At 32.8% G+C, this 27,154-nt stretch overlaps 3 protein-coding genes and 1 non-coding gene across 4 annotated transcripts; 1 reads left to right on the top strand and 3 right to left on the bottom strand.

Moving 5' to 3' along the window:
* Positions 1 to 5,691: 5,691 nt before the first annotated feature.
* Positions 5,692 to 9,387, bottom strand: LOC103854178 (transcription factor MYB30). Its single transcript, XM_009131103.3, has 3 exons — positions 7,249 to 9,387; positions 6,827 to 6,956; positions 5,692 to 6,709 (listed from the first exon to the last, which is right to left on the bottom strand). Exons 1-3 carry the CDS (start codon positions 7,379 to 7,381, stop codon positions 5,992 to 5,994), a joined length of 981 nt encoding a protein of 326 aa, XP_009129351.1. The 5' UTR covers positions 7,382 to 9,387; the 3' UTR covers positions 5,692 to 5,991.
* Positions 9,388 to 10,553: 1,166 nt separating this feature from the next.
* LOC103854179 lies at positions 10,554 to 15,260 on the bottom strand. Its single transcript, XM_009131104.3, has 11 exons — positions 14,356 to 15,260; positions 13,840 to 14,279; positions 13,333 to 13,399; positions 12,909 to 13,250; positions 12,707 to 12,837; positions 12,506 to 12,614; positions 12,288 to 12,433; positions 12,121 to 12,194; positions 11,242 to 12,047; positions 10,878 to 11,157; positions 10,554 to 10,780 (listed from the first exon to the last, which is right to left on the bottom strand). Exons 1-10 carry the CDS (start codon positions 14,362 to 14,364, stop codon positions 10,882 to 10,884), a joined length of 2,400 nt encoding a protein of 799 aa, XP_009129352.1. The 5' UTR covers positions 14,365 to 15,260; the 3' UTR covers positions 10,554 to 10,780; positions 10,878 to 10,881.
* A 1,215-nt stretch (positions 15,261 to 16,475) lies between these two features.
* Positions 16,476 to 19,936, bottom strand: LOC103854328. The gene is made up of 2 exons (XM_033284845.1): positions 17,768 to 19,936; positions 16,476 to 17,684 (listed from the first exon to the last, which is right to left on the bottom strand). Exons 1-2 carry the CDS (start codon positions 19,503 to 19,505, stop codon positions 17,476 to 17,478), a joined length of 1,947 nt encoding a protein of 648 aa, XP_033140736.1. The 5' UTR covers positions 19,506 to 19,936; the 3' UTR covers positions 16,476 to 17,475.
* Positions 19,937 to 26,249: 6,313 nt separating this feature from the next.
* Positions 26,250 to 26,344, top strand: LOC117132261. Its single transcript, XR_004455821.1, has one exon. It is a non-coding gene; the product is annotated as a small nucleolar RNA R24 (small nucleolar RNA).
* The last annotated feature ends 810 nt before the right edge of the window (positions 26,345 to 27,154 follow it).

Genomic DNA, 27,154 nt, shown 5'->3' with positions numbered 1-27,154 from the left:
TTATACATTGTTTTAGATTGATATAAGCCTTTAAAAGTAATATATAAATTTTAATACATTATTTTATAACCGATTTATAAAGCTTCATAAATATTTAATATTTTTACATATGATTAATACGATTTCACAATGATTTAACATTATTCGTGATACTACTGAAACATAAAGTAATACAATAAATCAAGAATAAAATATCAAATATATTATTTTATTGATAAAAAAATAAAAATATAACTTATTTGTTCAGAAATCAATGAGAATTAAAATAATCATGCATTATTATTTTTTTTGGGGGGGGGGGGGGGGGGGGGGGGGGGGGGATAGAGGAAAAATATGAGCCGAGGACACAAATCATGAAAATAGGAAATATTTTCCACGCCCTACTCTAAATAGAAAGATGGAGTTCATGAATGAATTATCCTCGACATTACTTAACACTTAATATAACAGTAAAAAATTATTTAGTAAACAAGAAAATTTGTAAAAAAATATTAGTGATATTGGAAACACTGAATTTTGAAAATGGCAACTTTTAAAAATAGTTAATAGTTACGGGAAATAATTATTTGATAGAAATTTTCTAAATCCTAGAAAATATATAATTGTAAGAGATGATATAATATTAATTTTCTTTTCTAAAATCCTAAAAAACTGTACAAGAATATTTGATCTTTTTTTTTCTTTATTTATATAAAAAATCATAAACAAAAAAAATTTTTATCATATTTTTAAGTCCTAACCAAAAGTGAATTGTAAAAAATTATTTGATAATATTTTTGAAATAGTATTTGATGATGAACATGATACAAAAAATTATTTAATTAACAAAAAAGTATAAAACTAGTATTGATACGAAATGTAAATTTTCTTTATTAGTAACTAAAAATAATTATTTGATAGACATTTATTTTTTCTGAAATTCTAAAGAGAAGATAATTGTAATAGGTTATATGATAGTAATTTTCTTTTTCTAAAATCTTAAAAAAAATTGTAAAAGTGTATTTAATATTATTTTTTTAATTGTAACTAAAAGTGAGATTTATAAAATATAATTTTTTCCTTTTAAAAAAAATCCTAACAAAATAAAATTTTAAAGAATTATTTAATAAAACATTAAATTATTACATAAGAACATGTATAATGTTGTCATTGACTCGATTGATGTATTTTACTTTCATTTCTTTTTACTTTTCATTAAGTTTCTTATTTCGGATTGTGTTCAGTTTAAACGTTTAGATATAGTATTTTATCTAATCGTAAGTACAAATTTTATAACAATTCATCTATGTACCATGAATATAAAATACAAATATTAACTTAAACTTATGTGTAAAAATGGGTTTTAATTGTAAAATAAATCTCAAACAACATATTCAAAAAAACAATCATAAAACTATAAGAAATTATTTATTATTCTATAGTTTTTATTAAACTAAAACATCACACAAAACCCGTTGCAACGCAACGGGCTCATATCTTGTAACTTATAAATTTTAAATTATTTGATATTTGACAATGAAGATATAAACACACAAATTTTCTTATATCATTATTGCCAAATATCAAATAATTTAATATTTTGAAGTTATATTTAGTTGTAAATAGTGTTGAAAATTATTAATTTAGGATGTAAAAATTAATTTTATAATATATTAATGTACTAAAATTTATAAATTAGTTTTAAAGGCTTATAAATCAATCTAAAAATGTATAAACGATAATAAACATTTTAAAACATTTATTGACGGTTAGTGATAAAACTCCTCAACTATTTTTAAATCGTAAAAAAATCACTCAACTAAGTTTTCAACATTATAAACCATCAACTTATAAAACGTTAACATATGTTACCTTCCGTCACGGTTTTTTATAACATATGTTAACAAAATTAAAATTGAAGGTTTATTTCATAGGATTTTTAGTTGGAGATTTTTTTTATGATTCATCTTTAGCCGAGGGGTTAATTACTAAAAACCCTTTAATATATATCATATGTTATTTCTCTTGCTTGTTATGGAAGTTTGCCTGTATTTTTTCTTCGTTCTAGTGTTCCGTGAAAGGGGAGGGGAGATATAAGATTCACAATCAACGGACACTCTTACTTTAACCTTGTAATTCACCAATGTTGGTGGCACAGGAAATGTTCACTCTGTTGCGGTTAAAGGTTCAAGAACAAGGTGGCAGCAAATGTCAAGGAACTAGGAAAAAAACTGGCAAAACGACAATCTTTTGAATGGTCAAGCATTGAACTTTTAAGACTAATTAATAAACATCGTTTGTTTTGGTTTATCATCATCTTTGGCTTGTCATGGCGTTACTTTGACACTAACGTATTGTGTGGTTTCAATATATACCAGAATTCGTCACTGGTATTGCTTCTTCTTGGAACCAATTCAAAAATATGCAGCTTTTCTTGTTCTTGCTATTTCTGAAGAATAACAAAATTGGTCTTTGAGATGTTCTGTTCTATCATCATCACTCTTCAAATCTTGCTATAATAACAAGAAATAAACAAAAATGTCAACTAACTTTAAAAGAAAAAACCTATCTTTAAGTCGCTGAGAAAGATCTGATTCTGATGATGCTAGAAGACCAAAACAAATGTCTTTCTTTCTTTGTTTTTCTTTTTCTACCTGGGAAAACAAGTATTTGTCCAACATGGAGATCGAGCAAGGGAAGGAGCTGCTGCTGGAACCAAAGACTGTTACAGAAAAATCATATTTCTGCACTCACAGGTAAGTTTTACTAAACGACGTTGGAGAGTCCAATTGAGCCAGATGTAGATGGAGTACTTAAATCAGTTGCAGCTGGACTAGATGGAGGGATTGTAGATGGAGTGACTGGAAGGTATGAAGGTTGATCATCTTGGGGATCTTGATCCATCAAACTAAAATGGTCTATCGGAAAACTTTAATCCTCAGGGTCTTCGAGATGAAATAGCAGGGAGCAAGGTAGAAGAGTAATCCTATAACACCTGCTCCAATTGTACAATAATTGTTCCATAGCATTGCCACTGTTGCTGTTCCAAAAGCTTTCACTAGAAGAAGGGAAGCGAAAGACATGCACATGTATGCAGATTTGACAAATCATCTTAGCATCCTCTTCGAAGATGGAGTCATCACCATGAGTACCAATAAGGCCACGAAGGAAAAGAAAGCAGACGTCCACAAGGAGTACTGGAAGGTGAGTTTTAAAACCAATTTGTAAAGAAGGGAAACAGGCGGGTTGATACCTCCGGCGAGAGCTACGGTAGCCAGGAGACCCGCAACCGTCCATGTGATAGTGCGGGTGTTATGTAAGTATGGTGTTTCCCAATCATAGTCTTCATAGGAGGGACTTCAGGAGGACTACTTAACATTCAGTTGTTTCAATTCATCAAGAATTTGATGAAGTAAGATCTCGAAAACCTTGTTGTATTCATCGCTAGGAATCTTGCCAGAAGATCTCGTTCCTTTACTATCAACTTCTAGCTCACTCTGGAGATCACGAACAACATGAGGAGATATTGTTTCTCCTCCTGCAACAACCTCCTCCATGCTGGCTTCTTATGTTTTAATAGGTAAAAGATTAGGATAGCAAAACAAATTAAAATCGTTTAAAAGAGGAATATTCTAGAAATATACACTATTCAAGATCTATTAAGCTACAACAATCTGTGATTTGTGGGTTTCGATGATTAAATTAATTAAGTTTAAATAGGAGCTCATAATATAGTTGCGATGGTATATAAGTGTGTGATTAGATTAGAATTTGTTACAACTGATACACGATATTCTTGTTTTTCAAATCTTTTGTACTGTATTCTATCATAAAGAATTGCTTCGTACAATTTCATGTTGAAAATAGCCAATCATATATGCACAAATAAAGACCGATAGATAGAATTTAGTTTGTTTAAAAGCATACTTTGTGAACATCAACGAGTTCTTCTAAGCTTACACTATTGTTTTCCTTTATCTCCTACTACGTTTCACTGAGTTCTAAAATTCATGTCTTAATATTTCTTGTAGGTGATTCGGATAGTAACCAGACTGAATGTCCATTGCGTTAGGTTATTGATGTAACTATGTAAGTGACGACTCACAAGAAAGTTTAACTTAATTTCTTCAACACTTTCCTATAATGCCAATCCGTTCCGTTTTTCTTTATCTTTCTAAGAATTAGTTTCTTCAAACCTTGCGGCCCCGTTTATTTCTTGTTTATTTCATGCCATAAAGATCTATTTTAATCTTCTTTACTAGTAGTACTATTTTCTTTATCAGTAGGTCTTTCAAATCTATACTATTAAAAGATAAACATTCTGAAAAAATCTAGTTATAAAAGGTTGTTGGACCCTTTCATTAGATTAACATTTTTTTGGTATTCCCTTATTTATCTCTAACAATAAGTAACTCAATATTCAATAACATTATATACCATATCATTCACCTATTTTTACTCCTTCTATGAGTTAATCATATAATTTACAATATTTTTAAACGAGAATATGCTTGCGAATTCACATTATCATTAAAATTATTGAAGATTTTGTCATTCATAATTGGTAAGCCCCATTCTCATCTACACAAATCTTACGTGTAGATGACAAATTAAATAGTTTTTTAAGTTTTGCGTATTATTATAAAATATATGAGAATTATAATCAACTTTTAAAAAAATATTATCAAAATTTTCTAAGTTTTTATCGGGTCAACCTGTGTTGGTTCACGGGTTAATGGCATGATTTTCGGTTTTATCAGATTTTTAATTAATAGGTTTTCCTTAAATCTGAATTTTGTGGAAACATATCAGTTGGTATAATCATGTAGAATATTGCATGAAGAATATAATCCAGTCCATATTATATACGGCCACCAGTTTACTGGTCTAATTGCAGGTCCGAATCAAATATGAAAACAATGCTTATATCTTAATTCGTCAATAAACTAAATATGTATTCCTACTAAAATGAGTTAAATCATTTTCAAAAATAAAATGTTTTTTCCGTACCATTTCAATGTTTCACGATTGATTTCAGTTTTTTGGTTCTAGAGATATATGATTTGCTCGATTATTTATGAAAGTCAGTTTAATGTAGGTTTCGTTTTTCTTCTTCAGTTTGCTACAGTTTAGTTCGCGGTTTGGGATAAATGTACACAAACCTATACACTATATATATTTTGTAGAAATTCATTTAAATATATATTTAATTTTGAAAACAAACCCACGCTTTTAAGCGCGGATCAAAATCTAGTTCACCAATTATAATGATGTCTTTAAATCGATGTTCTTTCTTTCAATGAGCGGTGCCATTTGACACTAATATACTTGTAGCATTTCTTCTAGTTAGATAATACTTCCTAAAAGATTTATGTTATAGTTTTTTCATACTTATTAAGAATACATTTAAAATTGTATTTTCTAATATATTTTTTTTCTTAATTAACTATTTCCATTAACTTTTAACCAATGAGATTTTATTAAATATAATTATATTTTTTGAAAAATAAAATTTTTTATTAATTAATGTATTGAAAATATAAAAAAATGTATTTTTTCAAACAATTTTTTTCTTCTAAAACATGGATTTGTTATGAAGGGAAGGAGTATATCTTTCGTTGACAAAAAGAGTATATCATTTAATAAAAGGGAATAAATTAAAATAAATAAGTACTTGATGGAACTTACTTATTAAATGGTTGAATAACGGTATTAATCTCTTAAACATTATATTTGAGAGTTATTGTTCTTAAATTTGTTTAGAATACAAACAAAACATGCAAATAACATAAAAACAATAGTTCAAAATAACAAATTGAGTATTAGAAAACTATTACACCAATACTAAAATCATTGGGTGGACGTATTTCAGGCCCCTTGAGATTTCACAAGGCCAGTTGTAGAAGAACCCATCATTATAACGAATAAAAATAAATAAAATTATAAACGATTCAGCTAACCATAATTTTAGCGACTTAATTAATTCGAAAACCATCTGATTAACCAAAATTTTCAGAAGAAATTAGGGTTTTCATCCAATAAAATATCACCAACCTGTCCACCAGAATCCTCAAACAGCCACTTCTCGAACAAAGACCATTGACTTTGGTTACTGTATCCAGTTATGTCTGGTTTGGTCTCCTGATCAGGTGAAACACCAGCTGAGTCACGATCTTTTAAGTGATCGAACCCTGAAAATGACTGAAATGCCCATGCACAGTCCTTCTCGACATTACTCTTGATCACTTCTTTTGTCTCAGAATCCGGAGAAACCATTTGATCCGCGGAGTTCTGAGTTGGCGATTTCTTCACCCACCCTTTGAGCAATTTCGCTATGTTCTCGGTGTTTGAGGCATAAGTGGTAGATGTTTCTTGCGTCCTAAGAAACCCACTAGCTGAGGAAGTAGAACGTCTTGATTCAGTAGAAGAAGATGTTGTTGCTGTATTGATCGGTGCTACGGCAGGAGACAAAGCCTCAGAGAGAGCCTTTTTCGCCAAGTGAATATCGGTTTGAAGTCTTCTTTCCCATTGGCCTCTTGCGATGTTTGAGTTGGAATTAGCTGACGAAGACGATGGAGAAGAAGAGAGTGAGGAACGGTCTCTTGATTGATCATGTTCTTGATGAGAAACTTGATTGGCTTTGTTGAGTTTCTTCTTCAAGTGAGTGTTCCAATAGTTCTTAATGTCATTGTCTGTCCTTTGTGGAAGATAAGACGCAATTGCAGCCCATCTATACACCAAATATTAAATGCCCTCTATTATTAATTTTTCTAATTTAAAAAGGTTGTGAGAGACAAAAATAGAGAAATCATCTTTTGATTGAATGTGATTAGTTTAATTTAATTACCTATTGCCTAAGAGAGCTTGGAGATGGACAATCATCTTTTCTTCATGTTCTGTGAAGTTGCCTCTTTTGATTCCTGGCCTTAAATAGTTTGTCCATCTAAGCCTACAACTCTTGCTGCATCTAAGCAACCCTGAATTTTACAAGAACAAATGACGATAAAGGTATAGTAAGTATTAAAAACCGAGTAAAAAGTTAAAGAAAATTCTAGCTAGTTAATTTCAAAATATAGTTCTGATTACTCTTATTCCACAATTAAACCCATTTGAAGAATACATATATCAACCAAATTCAATACATAACCATTTTGATCCCTTGTCTATATCTTACCTACATAACCCTAATAATATCTCTATGTATATTCTATCTCGAGAGATGATATATGCATAGATAAAGAGAGGGAGAGATAAGAAGATTAGACATACCAGTATTGGTGGGAACAGCTCTCCAATTACCAGGACCATGTTCTTGGATGTAAGTAACTAAAATTATATCTTCTTCAGGAGTCCATGGCCCTTTCTTCACTCCTCCTTTGTCACAACAAGGGGGTCTAACCATTATCCTGATCTCTCTCTTAAACAATCAATCAATTGACTTAATTAGACACTCCCTTTTCTCTTTTTGCCTCACTTAAGTTTTCCACTAACAACTTTTTGCCAAGAAAATAAAAGAAAATTGAGACAGCTTTAGTTGTTGATGAGTCTCACAGTACTCTTTAAGCTCACTAATGGCACTCTTAGTTTTGGAAGGATCTAATGGTTAAGCTTGGTGACAAAAGTCTACGTCCGCCTTCTTCTATATATATAAAAATAGAAAGATAAAATTGCTGACCCCTCTTGGTCTTGGGCCATTGGTTCTCTCAAAATTGAGTATTTAATAAATTAACTAAATAAAATATGTAAAGCATTAACTACAAAAGTGGAGGTAAAGCCTCCAAAGTCAGCTGTGTGGCAAAAGGAAAAGTCTCTACTCTCCACACAAAACCGCGTGGCATTCAATGTGGGCTTGCTCCTTTCAAAAACCCTAATATCATAAAATTGTTATTTAACTATTTTCTGTCATAAAAATTAAGAACAATGGGGAAATGCATGACAACATGGTAAATATATATGATATGAAATCTCACTCTCTAGCTTTTGATCTATTGCTACGATAATTTTAAGAATTGAATAGGGACTATGCATTTATGTGTAAGACGTAGCTCGTTAATAATAGAAATTGATGAAAGGATCTTTTGACGAACGAGATTTTCTCTAGCGCCATGATTTGCTTCGGGTTGCCATGAAAACAGAAGAAGAAAAAGAAGAAAAAATTGCTGTTTCGGATTGAACCAGTGGGACTTTGGCCTTTTGTCAAATTACATGATGATCTACGTCATTCATGATGTTATTGTTAATTTGGTATGTTTTCTCGGATATAGTAATTAATTGATGGACCACATCTGGACTTTTGGTAAACACATTTATTGATGAAATTAATTGTAGGTTACTTATGCATTCGTTAATTATCGTAGGTGGTGAAAAGAGATTAAGAGATATCTGCATGAGAATTTGGCATAAGATAATGAGGATTATTGAATTCAATAAACACAAATCACACAACCATATTCTATTTATGTGTACTTGAGTGTATATATGTAATGTACGTGTATATATAAAAGATGATAACAATTTTGTTTTCACGAGGCCGGAAGGAAAGGAAGAAGAAGAGACACGGGACTCCTTTAATTTCTTCTCTTTTGTCAATGTTGTGCTATATCTATTTATTTATGCAGGTAAGGTTTTCTATAGTTTGTACAAGTGTGAAAATACCAATTGTTGCTAGCTTATATAATCGTGTTAACAGGCTGTTTATCAATAATTTGGACTGGAACTGCAGAGTTGCGTTATCAACTCAAAGACGTATTGAAACAAAAAAAAAACTTAAAGACGTAACTAAAGTTAACAAAAACTCAAATTAAGACGTAATTTCGAAAAATGAAAGTTTTCTTTCTTCTTTTTCGTTTACATCTAATTAAAAAAGTTTGTAAAAGTATATTCTTACAAAAGAGCGAGTTTGTACATACAGTATGTTTTTGGAATGGGAAACGTTCAATTTACTCAGAAAATTCCATTTTATAATTTTTTTCATTTTCTACAGTTTCATCATTCGGTGAATTAATCATATCATTCGAAAGCATAACATTTTAGTATAAGCTGCTAGTCCTCTACTTTCTTCTATATTAATACAAAATTTTGACAGCCACAAATATATATACGACGTATATTATATAGATTGGTATTTTACGATAAAAATATATCACATAACGCATTAAAGTGTAGGGATGAATCATAATAAGCATGGAGGTGGAATATAAGTGGCTTATATTCTTGTAAAATAAAAATACATATATATGATTTGCTATTATTAAATGACGACTTCATAACATGGAATGCATGTGGTGATGTATATGGTGCTTGTGATGTAGGGACGGGCCAAGCACATTTTCCAGCGTATATATATATATATACCTATTTTAACAAGTTGTTAAAGAAATAAACAAAAAGGGAGAAACACACAAGCATTGAAATAAATATTAGGCACTTATTATTTTTGCGTATGGAAAAAAAAAACTAAAATACTATTTTGTCAATGAAGAGAAATAAAAGCACTGCAAGGGCACATGCAGTTAATGCGTAAGAACAAATGCACAATTCAGTCTATATTTATTATCAGCAAGTGACAGTGCATGCGATCGGTATCAATGTATCATGTTTCTTAATCAGACCGAATTAAGAACCGGAGTTGACCGGCCTGTTGTTCTTTTCTTTTCTTTTTTTTTATCAAAGAGTTGACCGGGCTGTTTTGTTTGGTTGTAAGATTGTTAAATACTTGTATTATTAAGGCTATTGAATATTTGGGCCTCATGATGGAATAACGGGCCTCACTTCCTTAAATGGGACCCATTAGCTAACTTTTGAAGTTAATTTCTCAAGTATTTACTATTCATGAATCAGCCATCTGATATACAGTCTTTTTGATAGTATAAAGAAAGAGTTCACTGGTTTGCTTTGTTTCCAAACAAAGCTAACGTCATGCTAGGCTTTGCTTCCAAAATCTATGATTTATTATCTTCGAAAAGAGTCTGCAAGACATATGTGACCTAGCATGAACTCTGTCCAACATGCAGGACGTTACCTAGATCCGATCCCTATTTCTGATTGAATAATCAAGTATGATTAGCAGATGAATCTTAAAATCTAGCATCAGTGAGCTTCCTTGTTCCATTACTAGCATGAGCTTACCTCTTCATGCTCTTTTTTTTTGCAGATTCCACATCTGAGACCCACTGAGTACATAAGGTCGAGGTTGTCAAGGAACCAGAGGACAGTAAAACATGCGTATGGTGGTGCTCTATCTAGAGTGGCCTGTAGGCAGAGGTATTCAAATCTTTTAAAGATTAGTTATTAATATATGCTAAAGAGCTTTGCAACTAATGCTTAGCACCTATGTCTGCTTCAGGATCGTTAGGGCCTTCTTGGTGGAAGAGCAGAAGATTGTGAAGAAGTTTTGAAGCTTCAGAAGTCCAAGGAGAAGACTGCTCCAAAGAGTTAGAAATATTCTCTGTGAACAGTTTTCAGTACATACAAGAGTGTTGGGAATGAATGGCTTTGTAGGGGAGATGAATAGACATGAGTATGATTCAACAGATTTTGAATTTTTTTTTATGGATTTTGATTTTGATTTCAGATTTTACTTTGTTAATGCTAGTACTTTTAATATCGAGAGACAGAGAGCTACAAGCACCAGAAACGTTCAATACTATATGTACTTTCTATGTTATTAAGAAGAAGAGCTTTCATCTGTTTTCTACTTAGTTTTTGTTTCACGAGTCAAATCCACTTTACCACACAAGAGGAGTTTCTTTCCTTCTCTTATATCCCATGATCCAAATGAATGCTCCCCTTCTTCATGGAACTGCAACAAGGAGGAAATGAACAAAAACGTTAGTTAGACGTTTTTAAAGAAGGGTTTGAGTTAATCAGAGAAAGTGGGAAGAAAAAAAAAACATTACTTTCTTATATCAGATATTCGAGGAACCAAGTCGCTATTTCAGCATCATTAGGGAGACGACTTGAATGCCTATGATGATCGAATCCAAACGGTGGAGACAAGATGAAACATTCCACTTTAGCGTCACAGATCACACACCTGTGGTGGTCGCCTGCAGACTCTGCGATCTTGTGTTTACAAGAGCTGCACCAGAGTTTGTGTCGACATGGGAAGTTTGCCCATAGGAGCATGCTCTTGTTGCACCAGAAACACATTCCTTTCCTTAAACACGTCTCATAGCTCTGCAAGTATCATCCCATGTGAAAAAAACAATGACATAACTCAATTCATTATATAAAGAAGAGCAGAGAGTGAGATTGCTTTACTTGATAAAAGTCGAACTCACGGAGAAAGAATATGGATGTGCTGTTTCTGATCCTTGCAAGTGCCTCTAGAACCGGATGTTTTAGCTGATGATGATGATAGCTGTAAGAAGCATCCAAAGGAGGTTCTGGCTTCAAGGTTTCAGATACATGGGCTTGTTGTGTGTGTTTGTTTACTGAAGCTGTCTCTAGAACCGGATGTTTTAGTTGATGATAGTTGTTGTAAGATGCAGTCACGAGAGGTTGAGGCTCTACTTTTGGCTCCAAGGTTGTAGAGTCATGTCCTTGTGTTGATGAGACTTTCGGTTTGTTTGGAGAGAGAGAGACATTGCTGAAAATGGCCTTCAAGGTTTGAGAGTCATGTGCTTGTTGTGTGGATTTGAGAGCTGGAGCTGATGAGTCCTTCGGTTTGTTGGGAAAGAAAGAGTCGTTGTTTTTGATGATGAGTGGCTCTGGAGGTCTTCCTTTGAGCTGAGAACACTTGGAGGGTAACATCACCCAGTGGGTTGCAAGTCCAGAATCACCAACGAGGACGCATTTAACTTGACAGAGTTTTGGAAAATATTTGATGAAGTCGATGAGCTTGGAGAAGCCAAGGGAGGAGTGGTTGAGTTCCATGCCAAAATCAGCTCTGAAATCGGCTTTGAGTGATGAGAGGGGATATCCATTAATCTCTCTGTACCTCTCTGATACATCTCGGAGATGCCGAGGAAGCCATTTTACGAACTTTTTGAGCCATGTGGGCACGGCAGTGCCGGTGAAACTGGTTTCTTCATCATCTCCTTTAGCAGGTTCTGCTTCTTTGCTAGCTGCATTTCATTGTTGTTTATGTGAGAAGAAAAACACAATGCTTGTTGTCCATATAGAAGTACAAATACTTACAGCAAGTGATGTTTGTTGGGTTAAGGAGGAAGCGTATATCTTGTGACTGAGTCAGCTCTATTGGTCTCTGTTTTCTGCACAAGATGTATGAAACATGTAACCAATCAGATTAAGGTGATCATAGAAAAGACCCATAGGTAAAACAAATTGTTTGTGCAATGCCTCACCGTAGATTATGAATTTCTGAACTTGCTCCACACTGAAGAAGCAGCTCAACGCAATCAAGATGGTTATTCTTCACTGCGAAGAATAGTGGTGTCTCTTTGATTACTGTCTTGGAGTGAACCAGCTCAGGGTAGGCCGCTAGAAGAATCTGTAGGCTCAAAATGTCATTATCTTGTTTCAGCTTGGGATGAGAAGCACAAACAAGATTAGGAATGTATACCTCAAGTGCAGATAAATTGCCATTTGCAGCAGCTAAGTGGACTGCAGATAAACCCAACTTGTTCTTATGGGTAATACGAGCACCGTGTACAAGAAGTAGGTTCATGATTCTGGATTACACAAATGTACTATTCTCAAGTTGGGAAGAATCACCACGCGACGTTATTGTATGTGATTAGGCTAGTAAGGAGAGTACTCATACCTAGTTTGTTGCTTATGTGGCACAGATGATCCCTTCAGGCAGCAGTGAAGAGCGGTGTTCCCTTCTGCATCTGTTTCGTTAACATCAATGTCCGTGTTTATAAGCAATTCAAGAACAGCTTCATCTCCTGCCTACAGAATCGATAATGGAATATTACATTACAACCCTCATAACAATGCCTTACGAAGTCACCAAGTCTCACCTGTACAATGGAGAAAAGCGGTGAGGTTTGCTTATCCACAGATTCACTAAAAACTGCAGCACCAAAGAGCTGAAGGAGCCCAATCTCCCGCAACAAAAGCATTCTTTTCTTGCTATTACTACGCAACGCTTCTAGAATAACAAACTCATAGATCGTTGTCTTCGGCTTTGTCCACACAGAATCATCAACATCCTGTAACGCCACACTAGCCTCTCTGATCTTATCAACCGCTACAATCAGCAACGCAGTCAAAGGAACTATTTCACCAGCCGTGGCGTATGAATGTGCCACAACGTCTACTTCCTTAGTCTTTTCAGCAAGTAGTCTCACCACCGTCAGATCCTTCGCATAAAAAAGATCAAACTTTTTACATGACAAGCTGTACATTCCATAATCAAATCCAAGTAGGGAACTAGTGTTTAACCTTGTCACCAAGGAGAAGGATCAAGTCTCCAAGAGAGTCAGCACTTGGATCCCAGGTCACATCCATGCTACAAAACAAGGAAAAAAATGTTAATAATTACATTGATATATATAAAGACTTTACCAAACAAAGAAGGTAAGAGACCACATGCAGTGTCATTAGTAGGTACAAAGTAAATAACTTTCCTGAACAAGGTAGAGAGTTAACACACATTCAAGAGGTGATTAAAGAGCTTTATTCCCCTAATTGATTAAAAATGGATAAAAGTCATATTCGTTTTGGTTGCCGCAGTTTTCGGCGTCGGCGTCAGCGTTAGTTGTTGTTCGTTTCGTAGAACGACGCCGACACAGTTTTAATCGCAGAAGCAGATTTTTTCGGTGATCGACGCGAGGACGCAACGTTTAGACGCAGACGCAAGTCAATGAAACATAGTTTATTAAAAAAATTGATTCTGCAACCGCAGGTAGCTGCGTCAACCAAACAAACGAACAGCACTAAAGACAATACCTTCCGCTGCAGAGAGAAAGCTCCAGAGGAAGCAAAGCGCGTCCGTCTTTGCACCTCATATCCGTACGAGCGCGTCGCTTAATAAGCATCTCCACGCACCTCGGCGCGTTAGCCTCGGCCGCCGCGTGCAGCGGCGAGAGTCCCGTATCCTCCGCCGCGTCGTTGATGTACGGAACCGATCCGATGTCTCCGTTGAAGATGGCCGAAGCGCAGCCGACGGAATCGCAGCCGCAGCAGGCGGCGAGAAGCTTGAGCGCCTCGCCTCGCTCGCGCTCCGAGTCTTGACCTAGGAAGACGCGTTTCGCGCGGGAGACGAACTCCGGTTTGCTGTCTCGCCGTAGGGAGTCCATCAAGGCGGTTACAGAAGGCTCCGGAGGTTGTTGAAGATTGTGAGGAGGAGGTTGAGGCCATGAATCGAAGATCTGAGTGAAATCGAGTGCCTGCAAAACGACAAAAATCAAGAAATCGAAAGCGATAATACGACGAATAGAGCTCGGAGAGTGAGATGAATCGCACCAGTTCCATCTCTGAGCCCTAGCTTCCTCTCTAAACGGAGAACGCTCACCGGAATCGAGAAATGGAGTACGAAGGTTCTAAGTTTGTTTAACTGATTTTGATCGGAGAGAAGCGGAAGAGAGCATTTCCGGCGAAGTGATTTTTTTTTTCTGATTATGGAAAAAAGGAAGAGGGAAACGGAGAGGGAAAATGGAGAGATTTATAGCAGGTGACGTGGGTGTAGCAGTGACGTTAAAATGACGTGATTACCCTCCGTTTCGTTTACGATGGGAGTGATGTGACGAGGGGTAGATTTGGTGTTTTGTATTTTTCGACCTTTCGTCTCTGATGTGGCGAATAAACTCCGTACTCTTTTGTTTTTGAATCATTATGGGCAGGCCTCGTGAATGACAAAAGAATAAGCGGTTTCAAACGCAAGAGAGAGCGTTTGCGTTTCCGAACAAAACTTTTGTTTCAACTTAGAGAGAGGACAAAACTTTATTATTATTATTATGTAATCTACTTCTCATGTAGCCTGACAGCTGCTGGGAACATGTTGGGCACCAGAGGATTTCCTCAGAAACGGGTTCTCCCTTTGTTTACTGACATGATACTGGAGAGCTCGTCATTTCGCAGACATTATTTATTCAGTGAGGTGAGAGTAAAAATAAGACCAAAATTTATTTTGGGCCTATGTCTCTAAAGCCCACTAACATATTTTGGTTGGATTGTTTTAGAACTTTCACCGGACTTTAAAATTAGTGGTTTAGAAGAAATATAAATGACTGTTACTTTTGTGGATTTTGACTTAAGTAAAAACTAGATTTTGACCCGCGCAGGCGCGCGGGTGTATATTTTGAAAAATATGTTGATATTTGTTTTTCATGTAATTATTAGGATTTGAAAAAATGAATCCGAGGAACATAACCGATACCGATCCAAAGATATAGTACCAAACCCAAACATAAATTGATTAAATATTCTAATTATTCAAAATTTTGTTATTTAGAAAACCGAATCTGATCCGAACCGAAGTATTTAGGTATCCGAATTTATCTAAAAATAGATTTATATACTTATATATATTAATTATTTTTAGATTTAACGTATATAAAACATCAAAAATGATACTTTAAAATTGGTTTAAATACTTGAAAAATATATATAGATAGTCAAAAGTAAATATCTGAAATAGTTAAAGTATACTCAAATCACCAAAAATACTTAAAATAATTATTGATTTCGTATCCAAAATTTTAAATCAAGCCAATTGATATGTTAAGTTTAAGTATTATGACATATGTTATTCAAATTTATACGTAATATATTATTTTATTTATACATTTTTAGAAATTTAAAATATATAATGATTTAAGACTTTAAAAATAATTTAAATTAGTTATCCAAACCCAAACCAAACCCGCAAAGATCCAAATCGAACTCAAACCAAAATTTAGAAACATTCTAATAAGGCTGAAATCTTTGACCCCGAAAACCCAAAATACAAACCGATCAGAACTAAACCCGTATGGGTATCCAAAAGCCCATCCCTAGTCATTATTATATATCGTATTTTATCATCATATAATTAATCGTATTTTATATGTACCATCATATAAGTAATCATATAATTAATAGTATTTTATACATACCATCATATAAATAATTACATATATTATATTTTTAAAACTTAATATGAAATATGAAAACCATAATTTGAGTTGGTATTTCAAATTGGGCTTTGTATTATATTTTTCTTATATATATTGACAATATTTTTTTATAATGGTTATTGAAAAATAGTTTAGTAAAAATCCATTTTTGAATATATGTATATTTTTGAATCAATTTTTGATATAAATCAAATTTGAATTATTATTTTGATTTGAAATATGTATATAAAGTTTAATTTTTGTATTATGGTTAGTTTAGAAAAAAAAATTTAGGGAATTAGATTGACCTATTTTGGTATATTTTAAAAGTGGCCTAGATAACTTTCAATTTTTTAAAAAAACATAAGCCCATTACTTTTTTTCTTAATACTACTATCTTTGTTTTCAAACAAAAATATTTTTTTTTAAAAGACTGCAATCCATGTTTCCAAACACTCCAAATTTTTAAAAGTCCTATTCAAGTCTCCAAACACTCTAATTTTGTACTTGAGTTTTAATAAGATAGATTTTTTTTTAAAAGACTGCAATCCATGTTTCCAAACACTACAAATTTTTAAAAGTCCTATTCAAGTCTCCAAACACTCCAATTTTGTACTTGAGTTTTAATAAGATAGATATGTTCTACAGCCTCAGATTCTAGCTTTCAAAAGAAGTAGAGTAACTTGAACAAAACAAAGGGAATAAAAGAAACTAGACTCTGAGTTTAGGGGACGTTGAGAAATTTTAGAAAAGCAAAAATGTGATGGCTTTAGAAACTTTAATTACCTTTAAAAGTCTTCAAAGCTTAAAAGCAATGTTTTAAAAACCGGACCGGACACCGACTCGGCGTATTCACTGGTTGATTGGTCGAACCGGTTCAACCGGTCGAACCGGGTTTTTATTTATTAAATATATTTATATATTTAATATATAAATATATATTATATAATTAATCATATATAAAAATGTAAAAATGTCTGATGAATATTATCTAAAATAGCATCATAAAATAGATAAATAGTAACTGAATATTTAATGTAATGAACTAAATGAAAACATGACAAAAAAAAATCTGTTGGAGAATGATAGAATATCTCAAATTTATTCAGTTGTATCATCTTGAGAGAATGGCACTTCATCTTCGGTACCTTCTAAAACAAGAAAAAAATATGAAAAATGCATGAGTTAAATAATAGACATCATAGCCAAAAAAAACATGTCGTATAAAAGAAGATGTATCTACCGTTCAAGTTCAAGGTTTCAGAAGTTGCATCTTCTCCATCTTTTGGGTTTTCTTCAGTAAGTGCATTCTCAAGTTCATCATAATCTAGTTCAGCTTCTCCACTTTCTTCTACTACCCAGAACTCAGTTTTATCAATGGACTCATTATCAATTGGATCATATGACCTCTTTCTTTTTGAGAACCTGAGCATATGAACATTTAATAGTTATATTCTATAATTTCATAGCTGTGTATTTGAACTTAAACTCACCTATCTTGCAGGCGCAAATTGTAATGAACGTAGACAAGATCATTGAGTCTTTGATGTTCCAATCTATTCCTCCTTTTTGTGTGAATTCTTTCAAACACAGACCAATTACGTTCACAGCCCGATGAAGATGCAGTTTGGCTAAGAATTCGAATTGCTAGCTTCTGCAAAACAGGAACATCATATCCAAAGAACTTCCACCACTCATCTGCAATTGAAAATTCTGCTTGAGAAGTAATATTCCAAAGTACTAAATAAATAACAAAGAGAAAAGTATATGCAATGACATACCAGGACGAGTGGTTTTCGAACAACTTAAAGCTGATGAATGTGAGAAGCTTTTCTCACGTTCTCTATACATTGTCATCCCCTCAAAGATCTTTGTTCTGTCAGACCCTTTTTGTTTTTCCATCAAATTTAACATCCCTTTCAATATCTCAGGCTTTTTTGAAAAGTTCTTTTGATCATACATGAAAGCTGGATTGAAGAAGTATGCTGCAGCATGAAGATCATGGCGCAACATTCTATCCCACCTGTTCTTTATGATCCTTGTATAAGGCTTATACAATTCCTTCTTTTTTCCAAATATCTTCTTGATGCCTAAACGTGCTCGATACATTCCTTCATAGACATATGGTAATGATGGCTTCTCATCAGTATCACAAACACGCAACAAGCGTATCATTGGAGCCATAATCCTTACGATCAACAAACAATGCGCCCACATGTTTTCATCCAAAACAACAGCCTTGACACATCTTGCTTTCTCTGTTTTCAGAAACTGTCTGAACTCTTGATCTACTACCAAAGCTTGTAAGTCATCTTTATGTGCATATGCACTCTGAAGGGCTATAAAAGTGGTAGCAAATCGGGTTTCTCCTGGACGAATGATTTCCCTCCAACCTTGCCTCTTCCTCAAAAAATTTAAAGTTGACTTATGATTGTAGACAAAGATAGTTACCTTTGATACAGCAGAAACTAACTCTTTAACATTAGGCATGTTTCCCACATCCTCCAATATTAAATTCATGCAATGAGCTGCACATGGAGACCAAGAAATATTTGGATATCTCTCCGCAAGTAGTCTACCTGAAGCCTTGTAGTTAGGCGCATTATCAGTCACTAAATGAACCACATTTTCAGAGCCAACCATTTCCACCATCTCAGCAAATAAATTACACAAATTCTCTGCATTTGTGTATACATCAGATGCATCAACCGACTTGATGAACGTAACTCCTTTTGGACAGTACACTAAAAAATTGATCAGTGGTCTTTTTCTAGTGTCTTTCCATCCATCTCCCATCAAGGTACAGCCGGTGCTAGCCCACGTGCTTCTAAATGATTCAACGATCAAAGATACATGTTTTTTTGCATCTCTTAATAACCCAACCCTCAAAGCATGATACGAAGGACCAGTATATCCATGTCCTAAACTAGCAGCTTTGCTTAACATAACTGGAAAGAATGGAGAGTTCACAGCGTTCATGGGAATGCAAGCATCATAAAACCATAAAGCAACAGCCATATCAGCATCATGCACCTTCTCCTTGCTTTGTATAGATGCCTTTATACTTGGTTGAGTAGGATCACTCAGGCCTGTTTTAAAAAACCCATGTAAATCTCCACCTCTGTTTCTCTTTTTGGTTTGAGTAACAGATGGCTGAGAATGAATGCCTTGTCCATCAGCATTCATATCAGCAACAATGTTTATATCATCAAGTGGTATGCCTCTCTTTTCCTTATTTTTGTCTTCATTTTCTTTCAATGATTGCTTCATCTGAAACTGAACTTCTGCAGAAACTTTGGTACATGAATCTATGTTTCCTCTTATCCCAGCTAAATGTTGTTTCATTCTGTTAATGCCTCCACCTCCGCTCTCTTTCTGACAGAAGTCACAAATCAAAGTTTTCTTCCCATTCTGCTCAGTCCGTTCTGTTATATATCTCCAAGCTATGTCATCTTTACGACGAACTGAACGTTGAGAAGAAGGTACGCCTAAATCTGGTTCTGAATGATTCCCCTCCATTAACTAGTAAAAATAACAAAAAAATAATATATTTATATGTTATATCAAATTTCGAACAACAAAAGAGAATCACGTTACTTACTTTTTCTTACAAGTGCAGTTCCAAATCTTGTGGCAAAGAAAAATTCAGATGGAGAATGGTGTACGACAGTGAGAGACGACGAGAAGACGTTTAGGTTTCTTTTTTTTCTCGAGAATTATTAAAAAATGACGGCTGTTAAGTATTACTATTATTAACTTAAGTTATTATCCAGGATTAGCCTGATATAAAACCCTAATTACAATTTAAAATGTGTCAAAAATAACAAACCGGGTTCTAACGTCAACCCGGGTCACCGGTTCCACCGGTTTTGAGCCGAGTTGCCCGAGTTTTATGAAATCCGGGTTTTGAATCGAACCGGACTCGGCTTACTAAACGAGTCGCGGTCGAACCGGTTCGACCGGCCGGTCCGGTCCGGTTTTTAAAACCTTGCTTAAAAGCCTAATCCCCAACCACAACCTTTGAATCTTAAGCCCCTAAAGCCCATTGGGGTATTTTGAATTGGGTTTAATAAGACGCGATCGTCCTTATGAAAAGAGCGAGTTGACGCTGAACTATAAAGCCTGTTTGAGAGTATGGTCTTCGTTGTAACTTGTAACAGAAGCTATGGAGGGTTCAATATATATACTTTTGTTTTGAGGGTTCCATATACTCAAACCAAATCCGAGATGCTGCAAGAGAGGTTCTACTCTTGGCGAGAACAACCCTAGACGTATCTTTGAAGGTGAGCCTCTTTTTCGTATGATGAATCTGGTGTATGGAATCCTAGCTCAAAGTCAACGAAGAAAAGATTATGAAGTTTAGTGTAAAGGGTCGTGACAATAAAAACATTATCCATAGACAATGGTAAGAAATTTAAAGAATGGATTTTCTAAAGGCCTTCTCTCTTGTACACTCTATCATCATTATACCTTTAATTTGGCTAATACCATCATTTCTTTCCTTTTCTGGAATGACAGCTTCCTCTTCTGTAACAAACAGATACTTTTGTGATTTTAAGTATGTATAATGTGTCTCTGAAGCAAAAGTGTAAATGTATAATTTGAAAAGCAGTTTTCTTAAAACAGTTAAAAATAATAATTTGAAAACCACTTGTGCTTTTTTGTTATAAAATAAACAAATTTAGATGGTGCAATATTTCTCTACATTATGCGTCTCTAGATATAACATTTCGATGTTGCATGACAAATGATGACGAAATCAACCAATGATCAATGTTCGCTTGTGTTACTTTATTTGGTACATCAGGTGGTGAAAGTTTTTTTTCGTTTACTAGCTGCAAGCTTCAAAACTTGCCTTAGTTGAAAATCTATCAATAGATTTTCAGTTTCACACACAAGGACATAGAGATATGTGATTAACTGAATGGTTTTGCTCATGTTTTATTACCATCTAAAATTGTCCTGATTAATAAATATGTATGTCGTCGCAGCAACTATCTCTGAAGGGTTGTTTTGCTGGAGACACAGCCAAGGCTCATGCAAAGACTTCAATGATTGCTGGTGAAGGAGTCAGCAACATTAGAACCGTAGCAGCTTTCAATGCACAAAGCAAAATCCTCTCTCTGTTCTGTCACGAGCTACGTGTCCCTCAGAAAAGAAGCTTTCAAACCTCAGGTTTTCTCTTTGGTCTCTCCCAGCTTGTTCTCTACGGCTCAGAGGCTCTAGTCCTCTGTTACGGCTTCCACCTTGTGAGCCAAGGCAAGTCAACCTTCTCCAAAGTGATCAAAGTCTTTGTGGTTTTGGTCATTACCGCAAACTCTGTTGCTGAAACTGTCAACAAGAACCAGCTCTCTTCGGAGCAACCATCTCACGGTTGCATCATTGGTTTACCTGAAGGTTACAAGCAGAGCCGGCCTTGAAAATATAATGGCGGGAAGCAACTTAAAAATAAGGCCTGTTTATAAATAAAAAATATTATGTAACACACTTTAATAAGGATCTGGTTGCAAGACTCTGGTGGGGGAAAGAGGAGTGCAGTTTATCAGGTGGACAGAAACAGGATCGCTATAGCAAGAGCAGTGCTCAAAAACCCTACGGTGTTGCTTCTTGATGAAGCAACTAGTGCACTAGATGCAGAATCGGAATGTGTGTTGCAAGAAGCTTTAGAGAGGCTCATGAGAGGACCACCGTTGTAGTTGCTCACCGCTTGTCGGGGTTGATAGCATCGGTGTGATTCAAGACAGGAGGATAGTGGAGCAAGGCAGCCATTCTGAGCTTGTGAGCAGACCTGAGGGAGCTTATTCAAGGCTGTTACAGCTTCAAACGCATAGGATTTGAAACTTGATGGATTAAAAAAAGCAAAAGTGAGTTTGTGTAATTTTTTTCTATTGGGAAGTTTGTATGGACTATAAGTCTATAATGATAATATGAATATAGTGTAGATAATGAAGTTTATGAAAGTTCTTTTAAGTATATTAATTTTTATTTTTTATATTTTTGGATAGTATGACTAGAGTGAAAATATATTATATTTATAATATGTATGTATATAATTTTTTATTGAGAATAATGAATTATATTTAATTATATATATTTATTTATATTATAAACGTGAAATATTCTGCTTTTCTAAAAAAATTGTTTTAAATTTTATTCCTGAATAAAATATAATTTTGTGATATTATTAGATGAAATAAATAAATTATAGTAAATTATTTTTAAAAAATTATGTATTCTAACTGCAAATATTATACCAAAAGTTTCAGATGAAAGCATTGGATATACCAATCATTTGGAAAGAATTTGCAGTATCTATTTGATATTTTAAATGCTTTTCTAAAAACTATTGATTGTATAATAAGGAGCCTGAAAAATATACTTTATCATTTTATGCAAAAAAAAAATTTTGGATTTTTTTTAAAAAAATTATACTCATTTCAAATGTGATATTAATTTTAAAATGCATTTATTTTGTAAATAATTTTATTTTTCTCAAATATTATTAATTAAATAAATATAACTAATAAAAAATATAAATACTTTTTAATCTATGTAAAAAGTGTCAGAAGACCGTTTTCATGAAAATATTGGAGTAGTAATATTATCATCATATTAGATGTATAAATCTCTTTTAGCTCGTTGAATGTGTATAATATTTAGTAATCCCTTATATATTAATTGAGGAACATTTGAAAAGATGTAACCTCAATTTTGTATTAATTAAAAGAGGCCCCAATGCTTAGGTGGCACTCAATTAGGTAGTCAATTACATTCAATTGAAAAATAAGTAGGTCCACATTCGATTTTTATATGTTGTTAGATACATAAGTTGGTCAAACTATATGATATAATGATATGATATGATATTTTCTTTCCTTAAATAAAACCTACGGAATTACCATAAATGACTAATATATATATGACAATTAATGAGTTTAATAATAAAGATTTGATAACAATGTATATCTCCTCCATCATTTTTTGTTTAATTTTATATTATTAAAATAAATTAAACAATCAAATTAGCTATAAAAATAAAATTTAGATTTTTTTGTATATGTTATATTTTGAATTTTTAAAAACGACAATAAATGACTAAAACTATTAAAATTATTATGTTAAAAATTAATGATCAATGCTTTAACATTTTTATTATAAGAAGATACACATGATTTTAAAACCATATGAGTAAAAAATATCATTTAATAATAAAATAAATATATATATATATATATTAAACACTATATACCATAAGATTACATAAATATTTTAATATTAAAACTTTCAATGAATTTTCAAGAACATTTATAAATTATAAACTTATTAAAGATTTCAGATTGAAAATTTTGTTATCGATGATTTAAATATTTTGTTATAAAACGATATGAACGATCATAGAACCGTATGATTATAAATTCTTATTTAATAAATAACTATACAAAATATACTATTCCTAGAAAAATAGGTTGGTCCATCTTAACTTATATTACACTTTTTATTAAACTAACTATCGAATTGATAAATAACGTACCAAAAAATGTTTTGCACTTTCCTTAAATAAAAGCTACGAAATTACCTAATATGTTTAACGTATATGTGAAAATTAATTATAATGAATAATAAATATTTGATAACAATTTTTGTATCTTAGTTCTTTTTTTTAATTTTATATTATTAAAATATATTTAAAAATCACATTAAATATATAATAAAAACATTTATAATTTTTCGTATATGTTATATTTTGAATTTTTTAAAACGTCTATAAATTATTAGAAATTTGAAGATCCCCACTCTGAAAATTTTCTGATCAATAGATTTTTTTTTTTTGTCATAATAAGTTACAAATGATCATAAAATTGTATTAATATGAACTTTTATTTAATATTATAAGAAGATACACATTATTTTAAAACCATATGAGTAAAAAATATCATTTAATAATAAAACATATATATTTTATATATATATATAGATTATACTATATACCATAAGATTACATAAATATTTTAATATTAAAACTTTCAATGAATTTTCAAAAACATTTATAAATTATAAACTTATTAAAGATTTCACATTGAAAATTTTGTTATCGATGATTTAAATATTCAGTTATAAAATGATATGAATGGTCATAGAACTGTATGATTATAAATTCTCATTTAATAAATGACTATATAAAATATACTATTCTTAGAAAAATAGGTTGATCCATCTTGACTTACATTATATTTTTTATTAAACTAACTATCGAATTGATAAATAATCTACCAAAATTGTTTTTGCACTTTCCTTAATTAGAAGCTACGAAATTACCTAATATGATTAACGTATATATGAAAATTAATTATTATGAATAATAAATATTTGATAACAATTTTGGTATCTTAGTTCTTTTTTTTAATTTTATATTATTGAAAGATATTAAAAATCACATTAAATATATAATAAAACATTTATATTTTTTCTTATATGTTATATTTGAATTTTTGAAAACGTCTATATATTATTAGAAATTTGAATATTCCCATTCTGAAAATTTTGTGATCAATATATTATTTTTTTGTTATAATAAGTTACAAATGATCATAAAATATAACGCATTTGAATTTTTATTTAATAAATATTCAAACTAAATAATATACATATATATATATTCAATATATATATATATATATATATAAACACTAATGATTTAAAGCAACAAGATTGGCTGATCAATTTAGTCGTCCAGTTGAAATCTTTCAAAAGTATGTGAAAGACTAAAGTCAAAGTAAATATGGATTTAGAATAGTAGTTATATTTTACTAACCAAATACCGAAAAAAATCGAACCGAACCGAAACCAACCCGATATCCGGGTTGAATACCCGTAATCCAAATGAAGCCAAACTATTGTTTCATTCTCCAAAATATAATAAAAATAATAACTTAATCCTGCGCAAGGCGCGGGTCTTATCCTAGTTTTATCTTAAAATTAGTTTCAAAAAAAAAAATTATCTTAAAATTAATTCGTTACATTCAAATTCAACGTTGGCAAAGGTAAGTCGGTGTGTAGGAGTTATAGCAATCAATAATCATTAATTGATAAATTGACCTATGGGTTTGTGAGTAAAGCTATAGGTTGGCGAAGTGTGCTTAAACATCATTAAGTATTCTGTCGGGGCATACTATCATTTCTTTAAAACATTCTTTAGCGATCGCATTTACAGTATTCTACTTATGAGAAAGTCGAGACGTATACATGACTCGTTGAAATCACTATTATGGCATGCTGTTTACTATTATTATCACGCATTTTCGTAATCTCGTACTTAAACTACGACGTTGATTACGCAGCGTAAATCTAACTATTCTGTCTAATAGTAAATCGTTGCACCGGAAAGTTCAATTATTGCAGGCTGTTTTTTCATGATTACTAATAACTTTTAGAGAAATTACTTAAAATGACTCTAATTAGTCATAAAATGACTAGATTAACTCATATAATTTTGAAATTACTAGAGTAACTCTTGAGGCATGCAAATTTACGATTTTACCATTACTAAGAATTAAGAATTAACATATTTAATATTATAAGAAAGAAAAAAAAAACAATTTAGGTTTGTAGCGTTTCTCCACCGATGTCGACGAAACCTCTCATCGTTGTCTCGTCAACTCCATCTTCGACGCTCCCTTTTCTCTCACCGGCTCTGTTTCCGTCACCTCTTAGTGACTCGACTTTGTCTCCGCCATCCTCCACGTTAACTCACCTTCGTCTCTTTCCTGTTTGACAAACCCGAAATCGATTTCACCTCGGTCACATTCGGCTTCAACTACAAGTCACTCTAATCTGTGAATCTTTAATCTATGCTATTTGAGTTGTTGTTATCATAGATTAATTGATTGCATGTTGCAATTTTGGAACCCTAATTCCCAGTTTCATTTAAACTTTGACTTTCAGATGTTAAATTTTATGGTATTTGATAATTAACATTTACTCTCTGTTTTATTAAAAGTTGTATGAACTAGTGTGGTACTTGGAACCACCAAAACAAATAAACAAAACGAGCTTAAGCTCTATGTTAACAAGTTTGTCCTCAATAAGGAGTTCCCCAGGATGGCGAAAGCTGTTGCCAACCAGGTATAACTCTTTTCTTTCAATCAGTGATTGTTGTGCGTTGTTATGTTTGGTTGCCTATAGCCTATAGGTTATCCTCTATATTGGTTAGTCTTGTCTAATGTTGCATTGAATTGATACTTTTTTATTGTAGTTTTTGTTTTAGGAGCTGTGATGAGAAAGCTAACACGTAAGAAGAGGACTCCTTTGTGGAGTACCTCTTATATGAAATATATTTGTTATGCTTGGCTCTGAGATATATTCTTTCATGTCTCCTCTTTTTTCACTCTTTGTCTCTCAGTATTCGTCATTTGTTGTCTTATCTATTTAGACAGTGGACAACTACTACAAACCTGATTTAAAGAAGACAACACTTGCTAGGCACAGCGTGATCAGCAAAGGCCTTAGAGTCGCCAAGTCTCATCTCAAAAAGAGGAACATGCAGGCTTGAAGATTTGGCCATTGACTGAACATTTTACTTCTGAAAAAGCTATGTTTTGTGATTTCAGACAAATTTTTATAGGTTACAAAGATTTTTCATGGTTAGTTCGGTTTCTTGCTTGAAACACCTCCACTGTTATGTTTTTTTTCTCAGAATGATATTTTTTTAAAAAAGGAGTAAGCTGGTTGCTGTCCACATTCCTTGTCTCTTTGATCATGATATTGTGAATCAGTTCATCGATAGTGATAACTACTACTAGTACTTCTGAACTTTATAGATATGTAATATGAATTGAAAGAGAGCAGTATCTGATACAAACTCAAGAACATGTCAAATTCAAGAACCTATTCTTACATATAAGGACTTTGCTGAACGCCTCTCTGCTGAAGAATGTCGTTATGCCATTTATGATTTTGACTTTGTCACTGTTGAGGACTGCCAGAAGAGCAAGATAATTTTAATCGCATGGTAAGAAACTCATTCCTGTAAAACCTCACAGTATTTATTTGTGGCTTTGACAATAGATTGTTCTTTTTTTCCGATGACAACAGATTGTTCAAGAAACTATAAATGTGGGAACATATGTTTAGCTCCACCAGCCATGAACAGACGTTCAAGAAAAGAGGGA

The sequence above is a fragment of the Brassica rapa genome, chromosome A02, assembly GCF_000309985.2.
Source record: "Brassica rapa cultivar Chiifu-401-42 chromosome A02, CAAS_Brap_v3.01, whole genome shotgun sequence".
Classification (NCBI taxonomy): domain Eukaryota; kingdom Viridiplantae; phylum Streptophyta; class Magnoliopsida; order Brassicales; family Brassicaceae; genus Brassica; species Brassica rapa.
This window is presented reverse-complemented; position numbering and strand designations above follow the sequence as displayed.